The 12,576-nt window shown below is 38.8% G+C and overlaps 1 protein-coding gene across 1 annotated transcript; it reads left to right on the top strand.

Moving 5' to 3' along the window:
- Window positions 1-4: 4 nt before the first annotated feature.
- LOC146468096 (uncharacterized) lies at window positions 5-11,062 on the top strand. The gene is made up of 8 exons (XM_085124716.1): window positions 5-789; window positions 2,298-2,545; window positions 3,874-4,108; window positions 5,331-5,521; window positions 6,840-6,963; window positions 7,476-7,597; window positions 7,955-9,196; window positions 9,727-11,062. The coding sequence occupies exons 1-8, from the start codon at window positions 384-386 to the stop codon at window positions 10,000-10,002; spliced, it is 2,844 nt and encodes a 947-aa protein (XP_084980842.1). The 5' UTR covers window positions 5-383; the 3' UTR covers window positions 10,003-11,062.
- Window positions 11,063-12,576: the final 1,514 nt, after the last annotated feature.

Here is a 12,576-nt window from a genome sequence, read left to right as displayed (position 1 = left end):
TGGTGGACGCCTTGGGGTTGTTTGGTGTTTCTATGGAAGGCAAATCTTGCGTATTTCCGTTTACGCGTTTCCTACTTGTTCATTGAAAGTGTTAAATTTTGTTATCTGTGCATCAAGAATTTGTCAAGGACGTTTAGAGGCCGTGGTAACGCAAGTAAGGCTATGAAATAGTAATGCTTGTTGATTTGAACTCCTTGAAGTTTGCATTATGGTATGGATCCGCTCGACGGTCCAATGTGCAAGGTCATGGATTTGGCAATTTACAGGGAATGAAATTAAAATTATGATTAACGAATGAAAATTTCGTATTCAGCTTTACTGCTGGAAAATGGTGAGCTAGGTCGTGTGAAAAATAATACGTGACTACCAGGAGCGACGAAGGCATGCTTCAAAATAATTTCAACTTGCATTTGAAAAATGGAATCGTAACAGAAACAATGACCTACAGTCACTTAAAACAGGACTGTTCAGTTGTGGAGGTACCACAAACGAATAAAGACAATGTGCTTCAAATTAACTCAAATATTTCCGTGGAGGATAATGGTGAAACGGAAGTACCAACGGCTGATGAATTGGTTTGTAACGTGGAAGAGCAAACACTGCACTCAAAAAGCACTGTCTGCGGTGGGCTCCTTTTAGTGTGGGGTTGTGGGGAATTTGGTCAGCATGGTCATGGACATACAGAGGATGTACTTAGTGCTGATGCCCTAGGAAGTCCCTTGTGGCTGGGTCAAGACAGGATGGTGCTTGAAGTTGCTTGTGGATCAAGCCATACACTTGTTCTTACAGGTCAGCAATCTATTCAATCTTATACCTGCCAACTTTTTCTGAGTCAAATGCGTGAGATTTTTGTCTCATCATGACCGGGATTTCCGAAAACATCCGAGCCACTTCCAAAGATTTCCCACGATTTTCCCACGACTTCTGAACGTTGCCAAAAATGTCCGAAGATATTCCTACAACTTTGAACACCCAGGATTAAATGGATTGTAGACTTTTGAAAGCTTTTGTGATTGTTATATAGAGCAAAGAAATGATACATAACAAATCTGAAATGAAATGAAGTTTTTTTAGGGCAACTCGTCCGGATTTTTGAGTCAGCGTGAGAAATTGCCCTTGATGCCTGAAATCGATGTCTTTAGTCCACAGGCGTGAGACTCGCGCATAACGCATGAGAGTTGGCAGGTATACAATCTATATCTACAAAAATACATGTCCAATACAACCTGAAGAAACTACTCAATCCAAATCGAACATTTCATTTATCGAACGTAATCGAGCTTAATCGAATGATTGGGTTCGATTGAGTTCGACAATCAAACACATTCAAACTCTCACAAAAAATTGGAGCAATTGAACTTTGATTGATTTTGATTAGGTTTGATAGCCGAAGTTAGCATACATTTGATTAAAAATGATAACGGTACTGGATCATAAAATGATGTTTCAGTAAAGCTACATCATTCTATTGTTTGTTTCACCTAATTCTTTGTTGTTCTTGCATGCTAAAAAAGACTTTTCAAAAAATTCTTGTCTATTTCCAGTGATGGTTTACACCATTCGATTAAGTTCGATTTGGGTTTGGAAATCAAACGTAATCAAACTCTCACACAATTTTTTTGGTTGATGATTGTGTTCGATTGCTGTACTCAATCAAACCCAATCGTTCGATTAGGTTCAATTGAGTTTGATTAAGTTTGATTACCGAACAGTTTGAGAAGTTTCGTCAGGAATACACTCGACCCTCTCAAAATTACTTAAGGTGAATTGGGTTGTTCATGCCCTTAGTTGATCCGATTCATGTTGGGGGTATTGGACAACCCTCCAATTGGTTAATCACTCTGGATGCTGGTTTAGTTTATAAATTACTTAGAACAAACACCATTGAACTGTTGTCAACAACTATGATCTGCACCTTACAAACTACACATTTATGACATCAAGACTAATGGCAATCAAACAAAACATAGACAAATTGACTAATTTTACTACTGGTAGACATTTGAATAGCAATTAATTAAGAAAGGCAAAAATGCACCAATCACTTTTTACAGTTTTCACAGCCAATGACGTCATGACTTCATTGACCAATCACTTGTGCTCTAGTTGGTGAAACTTTAGTCAATGTTGGTCATCATCATCATCATCATTATCATATTCAAAAACAAATAAATGATGGAAAAAATTGTGAATTTTTTCTCAGTGGTCTGCCAAATTTACTATAATTACAATTAATTTTTACATTATTGAGCAATGATTTAGTTTTGTGAGCTGATCTTGCTTTTTTGTTTGTTTAGATGATAACAAGATCTATAGTTGGGGAAACAGTAACAGTGGCCAGCTGGGAATGGGTAGCACTGAAACCAGCCCTCACCCTCGTGCACTACACTGGGGGTTGCCGTCAGGAACAAAGCTGGCAGGTATCACATGTGGAACAAGGCACAGCTTTATATGGACACAAGATGGTGACTGTTTCAGCTTTGGGAATAACTACAGTGCTCAGTTAGGTTATGATTTTAGGAAACCTGACTTCAAGGAAAACCAGGTGCAGTGAATTTGTTGTTTTTTTTTTCTTTCTTTCTTTCTACTCTTAGGGGTGAATCATTAAAATATTTATTCCATGCAAGCCTTGGCTGAGATTTTTCCATGTTATAAGCATTATTAAACTTAGGCTAGCAATAATTTTTTGTGACTACCATCATGAACAAATTCCACCTCAACAGGGCTCGAACTTAACTTTTTTGTCTACTAGCAAAGTTTTGCTAGTAAGATTTTTTTTTACTAGCAAAAGAAGGAACCTAACTGGCAACTTTTCAATGCAGCCATTTTCCCTTTGAGGGCTAAATCATTGTAAAGATTTTAGCTACCTGAAAAGTAAAAATAAATTGAAAAAAGTGTATCAAAGTGTCCATTTTATGGTCTCCTTTGCCGCTGTCCTTGAACAGCTTTCATTTGGAAAATAAAGATGATGATTTTGGAGTCGTAACAAACGCACTATTTGTATTAAATCACCTACCGAAGAAGAGCGGTCGCTGGAAAAATATCGACAAGTTTCACGCCATATTTCCTCCACAACTTCACTCTGCCCTTCTAGTTTAGATAACTTGTACCCAAGATCAATAGTTAAGTCTTTTTTCCAATGAAGAACTGTTTTCAAATAGGCCGTGTTCTCTCTCGATCCCGACTTCGAAGCTTGTTTGTTTGGTGGCTCGGCATTTTCGGGTGAGATGTTGTTATTGTCGGTCGCATGTGTCATCGAGGTCGAAGGCCTCTTAAAAAATGCAGTTATTTTAGACATTTCTTCAAACAAAAGCTGAAAACCTCACAAATATCAATCTCTGTGCTCACCCACGTAGAACGCCCGTAGAACACACACGTGCCGGGCCACGCGCAGCTAAATTGAGCATAGGTTCTACATAAAACCGCTGACCAGTGACTGACATGAAACCTGCATTCCTGAATGTTTTCGTAGCTTTTTGCCACAAAATTCTCCAACAGCGTTAATTTTTTAATCGACATTCTACTGGAAAAATACCGGTACTCGCAAATGTTTGCTAGAGGATATTTTTTAGACTCGCAACTTCGAAAAACCACTCGCATTTCGCGAGTTTGCGAGTGCTAATTTCGAGCCCTGACTAAAGGTGTTATGCTGTACATGTAGCACAGTTTTGATCAAGAAAGGTCAAAATCCCTGCAACAATCTGCCTTTTTAATTGAGGAAATACATGTATTGTGCGTGTAAATGAAGTTTTGTTGCTTTTGCATGTTTATGCTAACCTTAAAGCTCTTTACTGCACCATAGCTACACTTGGATTTTAATTACTTTCAATTTTGTTTTTATTTTTATTTTATTACATGTACATGAATGTGTAGCTCCGTCCAGTGTTTGTAGACACTCTGTTACATCGCCAAGTATCTCAAGTTGCCTGTGGTGCTCGTCATTCTGTGTTTTTATTTACAAATGGTCAAGTGGCAGCGGTTGGTGTAAACAACAGAGGTCAGATTGGGTGTGGTGACACAGCTGATGTTGTTTGTGCCAAGACTGTCCCTGAGTTACCTCCCATCTCAGTGATTGCATGTGGCAATAGTCACACCTTGGCTGCAGATGGTATGTGACTGTGTAATGTTGAATCAGGATTTTATTTTACAGTGACTGTGAAATGTTGAATTTCTTTGTTTTTGTTTTTGTTTTTGTTTTTTGTTTGTTTGTTTGTTTTGTTTTCCAGGGAAATAAAATTTAATTCGATAACCCAGGACTGTCAGTCTGAATGGTGTGACCATGTCTTTGATTGAAACAGGGAAAGCAGGCTGAAACAATAGCAAAACAGTGGAATACATAGAGAATAATACATGGGCGCGCGGAGATATGGAATTTATCTTTGAGTGTTCACATCGATATCAAACGAGTGAGCGTAGCGAACGAGTGAGATATCGAATGTGAACACAAGAAGATAAATTCCATATCTCCAAGCGTCCATGTATTATTCTGTTTATTATATATACAAGAATCAGCCATTCCATAAGCCAAAATCATGCCATATAGCAGAGAGCCCGATAAATGTATTTCATGGTTTAAGGACGGTGCCTACTAATACCGAAGTATTTTTGTACGGCTTATGACTATGCGGGAAAAACAGATCTTAGCAAGGCCTCTTGGAATCCAAAAAGAAAATTGGGGATAACCATGCATTTTGCAGAGATAGTTAAGCAAAAATATCGCTAAAAAGCGCCAAAATATAAAGCAATGTATGGGATTTTTTCCTAAATTGAAGCTTAATTATCGCTGAAAAATGCATGGTTACCCCCAATTTTCTTTTGAGATACCAAGAGCATTTGGTAAGTTCTGCTTTCTCCGTATAGTTTTAAACCGCGCAAAATTATCCCTGTATTAGTAGGCACCACCCATAGGAAACCCGAGTATCTCGAGATGCGCAGAATGTATGCGCAGTAACAAAAGTAGGCACCGTGCTTAAAAATTATACTCCAGTGAAAACTCGGAGCTCTACAAAGTACAGTAAAAATAAACAAAAACGAAAAATAAACGAAAGTGCAATTTGCTATTGCAACAAAAGAAGATTTCCTGATTTCTGATTGGCTATATCGTACGTATTTGTGAAAATATATGGATTTTCTCAGTGGCAGAAATCCGAATAAAACACTGGCCAGTGTTTATATAATAAATTTTTATTCCCCTCAATACGCATGTATTTCCCTTGAGCTAGTCCCCAGAGTTTTATAAGTGTTAGGGTTAGGGTTAAATAACTTACAGTAAATTTTGCAATAGTAGTGGTGTAAGCAATTCCAATGTGATATAATTTCTCCATTGATAGTTCATGGTTGTGTGTATGCCTGGGGATATGGTAAAGCATGTGGCTCAAAGACAGATGTTTTATCACCATCATGTGTGTATTCAAGCAGAGATCAACGTGAACACATAGTTGCTGATATGGCTGGTGGTGATTCCCACTCACTGATCCTTCTTTCGAGTGGTGCAGTTTATTCCTGGGGTAATAATTTCGAGGTAATTACATCCTTATGCCTTCAGCTCAAAATCTGTTCAGAAATACAGAAATAGTTCAAAATTAATAACTAGGAAGCTTTAGCAACGACGACGGCAGCAACAACTAAAATTTCCCTTGAAAATATATGTTTGTGTTACTTGTTCTACCTCACGATTATTCCAATTCGTTCAACTTGTACAATGTGGCTGAACTATGCAGGAACTAAATTGATACGAAAGACGTTCAAGTATTAGTAAGGAAGAAGAACGAAAAATTCACCGTCGTGTGCTCTCATTCTCCACAAAACCTTGAATTTAGTCATTTCACGTTGTTGTTTTGCAGAGGATGGCAAAGAAATGTACCAAAACATATAACGCACGTGTAGAGTGATTGTTTTTGCTCATTAAACCTATTGTTTTGTGGCATTCTCACTGCCGTCACTGCCATTGTTGCTTAAGCTCCCTGATTTATATTCAAGCTCTTAAATGTGAAAACATGGAAAACTTTAAGGTGGCTGGCACTGCTTTGTAGCACTTTCTAGCTTTAAACTTTGTTGGATCATTACTAAACTTTATCTGTTGATATTTAAGACAGCAATAATTATTACAATATCAAACAATCTTGACCCAGAGTCCTCGGGCTCTTTGGCCAGCGGTTGGTCGCCAGGAGAGACTCTGGGAAAATATACATTTTTTCGATTTCCCCAGAGTCTTTCCTGACGACCAACCGCTTCCCAAAGTGCCTTCAGGAGGACTCTGGGTACAAGATTGGATATCCAACAAAATAATGCCTAACCATTGGTGAATAAGTTATGATCATTCTCCTTTAGAAAATTTAATCCCTTTGCTATAACACAGCAAATTCCCCTGTAGAACAACAACAAGAGGAGAAAACTGTAGTCATTAAATCAAGTTACAATGTACAAAAGAATATAACTTGAAGAAGTTAGCCAAACCTTAACGTTTCAGTTACAAGCTGTCTCAATCCTGCCAAGTTCCATAGCCAAAGAAACCCATTTTTTACTCTCAGAAAACTAGTGAAGTATTTTTGCTAAGAATTTGAGCCATTATTTTTGCATTTTCTATCATTCCAGTATGTCTTCCAGTTTTAATTAATTAGCATTTTAAAATAATGCCTAAAATTAAGTGACGCCAATTAAAAGATGATGGTTGCAGAGGTGTATGTACTGGTAAGTGGGAGAAGTTTTAAAGGACGGGAGCCATTTACGAAAAAATATGAAATTATAAAAGTCAACTACACAGCACATTGTATACTGGGCAATGAGAAGGGCTTTTATTGTTTATTATAAATGAAATTTATTGCTTATGTATATTTAAGGGTCAGTTGGGGCATGGAAGGATTGTGAAGTTCCTTAGTGAGCCAAAAGAATTGGGCTTTAATCTGCTTCCAGAAAAGATTGTCAATATTTCTGTTGGTGAGAACACTTGTGCTGCAGTTACTGGTAAGTTAAAATAAATAAATAAATAAATAAATAAATAAATAAATAAATAAATAAAAAATAAATAAATAAATGGACTGTTTATTAATCACATTGAAGTCAACTATAACTGAATTAAAGGGTTACATACATGTCTCATATATCTTGCTGTCAGATTCAAACTCATTTGTGACAGATGCCGGAAAAACCAGCCAAAGCGAAAATTATAGAAATGATCGGGAAGTGGTGCAGAAGTCAAAAGGAAAACCATAATGCTGGACTTGTAAAACAAGTTTGAAAGTTTTGACAGCGCTAATACTCTACTTGTTAAAGAATGTACATGTAATTGATAAACTTATTTGTTAATGTAACTTATACCAACAATGTTAGGAAATGGGTTACTAATAACCGTAGCCCTAGTTATAATAATGAGAAGCAAAACATTTTTCAAACAAGTAATGGCTACTCAAGTTATGCATAATGTGTTTGATTAATCTTCCCTAGCTGAGCTTTCTTTTAATGTGTGTACTTTATAGAGGACGGCAAGTTGTATATGTGGGGGAAAAACGCCAGCCAGGTCATCCGTGTTGATGAAAACAGCCGGTATTTCCAGTTTGAGCCACATCTTGTGCCCCTAGGAGTATGGAAAGCCTTGAAAGTAAGTAAAAAGCAAATTGAATTTTTACTTCTACATGCATGTGTTTGATGGTCCTTGTCCTAAACAATTAAGAATTAGGTTTTGAAAAAAATACCAGCATTGTAGTGAGAAGTTTACTTTCAAGCAACATTATTTTTTTGTAAATAATTGCAAAAATATATAATGATTTCGCTAGAGGAAAAATATCCGCATCACGCGGTTGTAAATTTAGAAATGTTGGCTTTTGTGGAATGAGGAAATAATTTATAATAAGTTCAGGAATCCAGAGTGGACAACCCAATCAGTAAAATCAATATACCTTATGGGTTCTCTCTGAAAGCATATTATTTCCTACCTTCTTTGTAAATTTTTCACCAGGTTTCTTGTGGGTCTTGGCATGTGGCGTGTGTAGTTCTTGCACCTTCAAAAGGCGAAGCAAGTGAAGTTGTTGAGGAAAAATCCAAAACAATGTCCATAATTACTGACAGTGAAGCTGGAGCAAGCTCTGTCTGCACTCCGAATGTTCCCAGAGATGAACAGGAGATGGATTTAAATGGAGATTGCAAAGCTGTTGGTGATGTGCTTTCTGGTGAGCAACCTGTGATGCCTGTTGCTGCATTCAGTCTTAGAGAGCAACAGGTGACACCTAATGTAGGAATTTCGAATGGTAAGGAAGCGAGAGGCGTATTCATTATCGACACTGTTTTTGGTGCCAGTGAAGTAAAAGATTCTGGAGAACAAATAAGACAGCGAGGAGATAATTTCTTTATCGAGGATCTAGATAATGGCGACAATTCTGATATTGATAAAACCAGGGTCGAAAATGTTAATGAATATTGTGATGATGATGATAATGATGATGTTGAAAGTGCCAAGAGTATAGAAAACATTTATCCTCTGGTAGATAAAAACTTAGAAGAAAAACCTATTTTACTTTACAATGTGATGGAAACTACAGACCGTAACAATGTGGTGCAAGTCAAAGAAGAGAAGCCTGTTATTTTTTGTGACGTTCCAAAGAATCGAGATACTCAAGGAACAAAGGACAAACCTGACCAGTCTAGTGAGACTGATGACCTGTCATGTCCAACTCGCCATGAAGGTTCTCAGACAGCTACGTGTCCTTCATTAACAAGACATTACTCCATAGAAAGCACAGAAGAAAAACCAACTGCCGTATGGACGAAAAGTCTGGAAGCGGAACAAAAACCTGGCGAACCTACACGTAACGAGGACTGCTTTCCCAAGGAAACCGGTGAATGTAACAATTTGCAGGCTGCTGCATTTACATTTAGGAGAAAAGCAGAATCTACTGAAGAAGAAAAGGAGGAGATTTTCGAACAAAAAGGCGGAAATTCTCGTTCTCTTACACGATCAAGAGCGTTTACAGAGCGGCCTCTCAGTTCCGACAGTTGTCATGAATCAAGGGACATTTCAGTGGTTCTGCACAGTCGATCCCTTGATAATTTGAGACTCTACCACCAACAGGAAGGTGCAGCAAGAAGTGTAAGACCCAGCCGTGCTTCACACAGTCCTCCTGTTAATTCGCATAGTTCAGTAGGACACTTGAGCAGAGAAAAAAGACCAGCCAGAATGCTACGCCGGAGCACCTTTGATGTGGTACGTACAGCACAACCCTAATGAATATAACGTTATACACTGTACAGTTATACTATATAGAAGAACTCCTTTCCCCCCCCCCCCCCTAAAAAAAAAAAAAATGACTACTGACACTGCCAAGCACACAACTGAGTACATCTCACTGAGCGAAATATTGACTCACAGCGTATTTTTTTTAATAATTACGAAGGCTGCTCATTACATTGAGGAGTACATAACGGAGTGTCCAAACAACTTAAGGTTTTGTGTGACATCTAATGTCAGGCCTCAGGCAGGTGTCTATTGTCGTTGATCACTCGACAGTTTAACAGAGTAGCAATAAACCTTCCAGTTCTATCAGGAAAAGTACAGTTTATACAATTCTTTTTAGCAGGAGTTTCTTATAACAATTTTTGCTTTGGGATCCCCACTCAGCCAGAGATTGACATTGTATTTCTAGCTAAGTGCAGTCACTGTGTATTGAAAGTCAATTTAATTTTTTACCGGTTGACTTGTAATTCGTTCAGTTAAGATGACCTTTTCTTTCACAGGAATACCACCTGCCTAACCAGCCTGTGCACACAGTGGATATTGGCATGTCACCTTCTGTTCTTCGTCCCCACCCTCCCTTGAATAGAACTCAATCTAGCCCCAGTCTCTACTCATCAAACTTAATCAGGAGTCCAATCGTTGCACGCAGGCCACCCGCAGCTGCTACAGCCGGTGATAGCAGTCTCCCACCCAGGCCCCCAGCGCGCGGTAAAAGGCGTCCTCTTGAATTCAACCCGGTATTCTCATCAGGGACATCATGGAGGAAAAGGAAGTGATTACTATGGTCTACGTACATCTTATAGGACAGCTTTATGCAACTGGAAAATTTGCAATGGCAAACAGAAACGTCTAAATTGGCTTCAAATCGGTCATTGTGGTATTACATCAGCAATGCAGATAAATATTTCAGATTTTTCTTTCTTTATCTTTTCTTTGTTTGTTTGTTTGTTTTTGTTTTTGTTTTTGTTTTTTGTTGGTGTTGTTTTTTGCTCGACATACTGCAAGGTTAACAGATAAACCAAATATTTCTCCGCCCAACTTAGGAAACGAAACAAGTTTTAATGAACAAATGATTGGAAGTGATCCTATTTCTTGCTTTTGTTTTTGTTATGATTCACCCAGAAATGCCCATAGTGGACGAATTGTAAACGAACACCTCAATTGTCAAACCAAAGATAATGTTCATATATTTTTAAGTAATGATTATAACTAAGATATTTTTTGAACACGAAGTTAGGTATTTCATTCCGTGTTGAATAATTTATCTAAAAATGACCGACAACTAGGTATGCTTTAATTAATCAATCCTTTTAGAAACCCATGGCACGCCCTTTTTTATGGTTGTTCCAATAACATTTGGGTTTTGTAGAAATGTAAGTGGTGTTAATCTTATGGTTATACCTACTCAGAAAGGTTATTTATAGCGCTAAACGATTCAAGAAATCATCAAGCTCTACATATTACAACCACTACAGTAACAGGCTTAATTTTGGGCGTACGATGAGTTAGATAATTCATATAATAACAATTCATATATTCATATATGTATAAGTATATTTATACAGCTTGGTAGAAGTGTAAGATAGGATGGCACGGAGAACTAGACGGTTGTGGACAAGTTAGAGCCACGTTTAAAGCCCTACCAATGCTTTGTTTAGTATTTTTAGCGCCTAAAGTGTAATTTTATTGTGCATAGAACATTTAGAAAAAGGAAGATGTATTTATCAGGTTGTCGATTTTTCCAGTCGACAACTATTTATAATGATTAAGAAATATTTAGTTCGCAGTGTGATCTTAAACCTGCATGGAAATCAGAAAGGATTTTGAAAGCCACTATTTTGTGTCGTGTTACTTTGCTTTTAGGCGTGAAATAGGCTCTGTTCGAGGTCGTCTGTTAAATGCCGGAGTGTGTGCCCATGAATTAAATGCGTGTGCACACGCCAATGTCCCCAGCACGTTCCTTTGTTCATGCGCATGTGAATGACTTCTATGCAAGCATGAGAATGTGACCAGCATGTGCTAATGTCAATGCCCAGTGTATGCGCATGTGAATGACATGTATGTGCAGATATCAATGTCACCTGCAAGTACCCGTTTTCATGAGCATGTGAATGACTTGCTTGCAAGCATGAGAATGTAACCAGAATGCGCTCATGGCAATGCCCAGAGTGTTCGCGCGTGAATGACATGCATGTGCACATGTTAATGTCACTAGCACATACCTGTGCTTTGCACCTGTGAATGACGTGTGCACGCACGATCGAGAATGTGACCACCATGTGCTCATGTCGATGCCCAGAGTGTGCGCATGTGAATGGCATGCATGTGCACACATAAATGTCACCAGCACATACCCGTGCTTTGCACCTGTGAAAGACGTGTGCACGCACGAGAATGTAACCACCATGAGCTTATGTCAATGCCCCCAGATTATGCGCATGTGAATGGCATGCATGTGCACACATAAATGTCACCAGCACATACCCGTGCTTTGCACCTGTGAAAGACGTGTGCACGCACGAGAATGTAACCATCATGAGCTTATGTCAATGCCCAGAGTATGCGCGTGGGAATGGCATGCATGTGCACATGTTAATGTCACCAGGACATACCTGTACTTTGCACCTGTGAATGACGTGTGTATGCACGAGAATGTAACCACCATGAGCTTATGTCAATGCCCAGATTATGCGCATGTAAATGACATGCATGTGCACATGTTAATGTCACCGGCACATACCAGTACTTTGCACCTGTGAATGACGTGTGCACGCACGGGAATGTAACCACCATGAGCTTATGTCAATCCCCAGAGTATGCGAGAGGGAATGACATGCATGTGCACATGTTAATGTCACCAGCACATACCTGTACTTTGCACCTGTGAATGACGTGTGCACGAACGAGAATGTAACCACCATGAGCTTATGTCAAATGCCCAGATTATGCGCATGTGAATGGCATGCATGTGCACATGTTAATGTCACCAGCACATACCTGTACTTTGCACCTGTGAATGACGTGCGCACGCACGATTGAGAATGTAACCACCATGAGCTTATGTCAATGCCCAAAGTGTGCGCATGTGAATGACATGCATGTGAACATGTTAATGTCACCAGCACAAACCTTTGCTTTGCACCTGTGAATGACGTGTGCACGCACGATTGAGAATGTAACCACCATGAGCTTATGTCAATGCCTTAAGTGTGCGCATGTGAATGACATGCATGTGCACATGTTAATGTCGCCAGCACATACCTCTGCTTTGCACCTGTGCATGACGTATGCACGCACGATCGAGAATGTAACCACCATGTGCTCATGTCAATGCTTAAAGTGTGCGCATG

Source organism: Pavona decussata, unplaced genomic scaffold, assembly GCF_977016875.1.
Source record: "Pavona decussata unplaced genomic scaffold, jaPavDecu1.1 SCAFFOLD_133, whole genome shotgun sequence".
NCBI classification, from domain to species: Eukaryota; Metazoa; Cnidaria; class Anthozoa; order Scleractinia; family Agariciidae; genus Pavona; species Pavona decussata.
Note: the sequence above shows the minus strand (reverse complement) of the source record. Positions and strands in the feature narration are given on the sequence as shown.

Coding starts and splice junctions, on each gene's coding strand:
- LOC146468096 (XM_085124716.1), top strand. CDS start 384: ATGCTTCAAAATAATTTCAACTTGCATTTGAAAAATGGAATCGTAACA. Junction 6,964..7,475: donor CACTTGTGCTGCAGTTACTG/GTAAGTTAAAAT, acceptor TGTACTTTATAG/AGGACGGCAAGTTGTATATG. Junction 9,197..9,726: donor GCCGGAGCACCTTTGATGTG/GTACGTACAGCA, acceptor TTTCTTTCACAG/GAATACCACCTGCCTAACCA.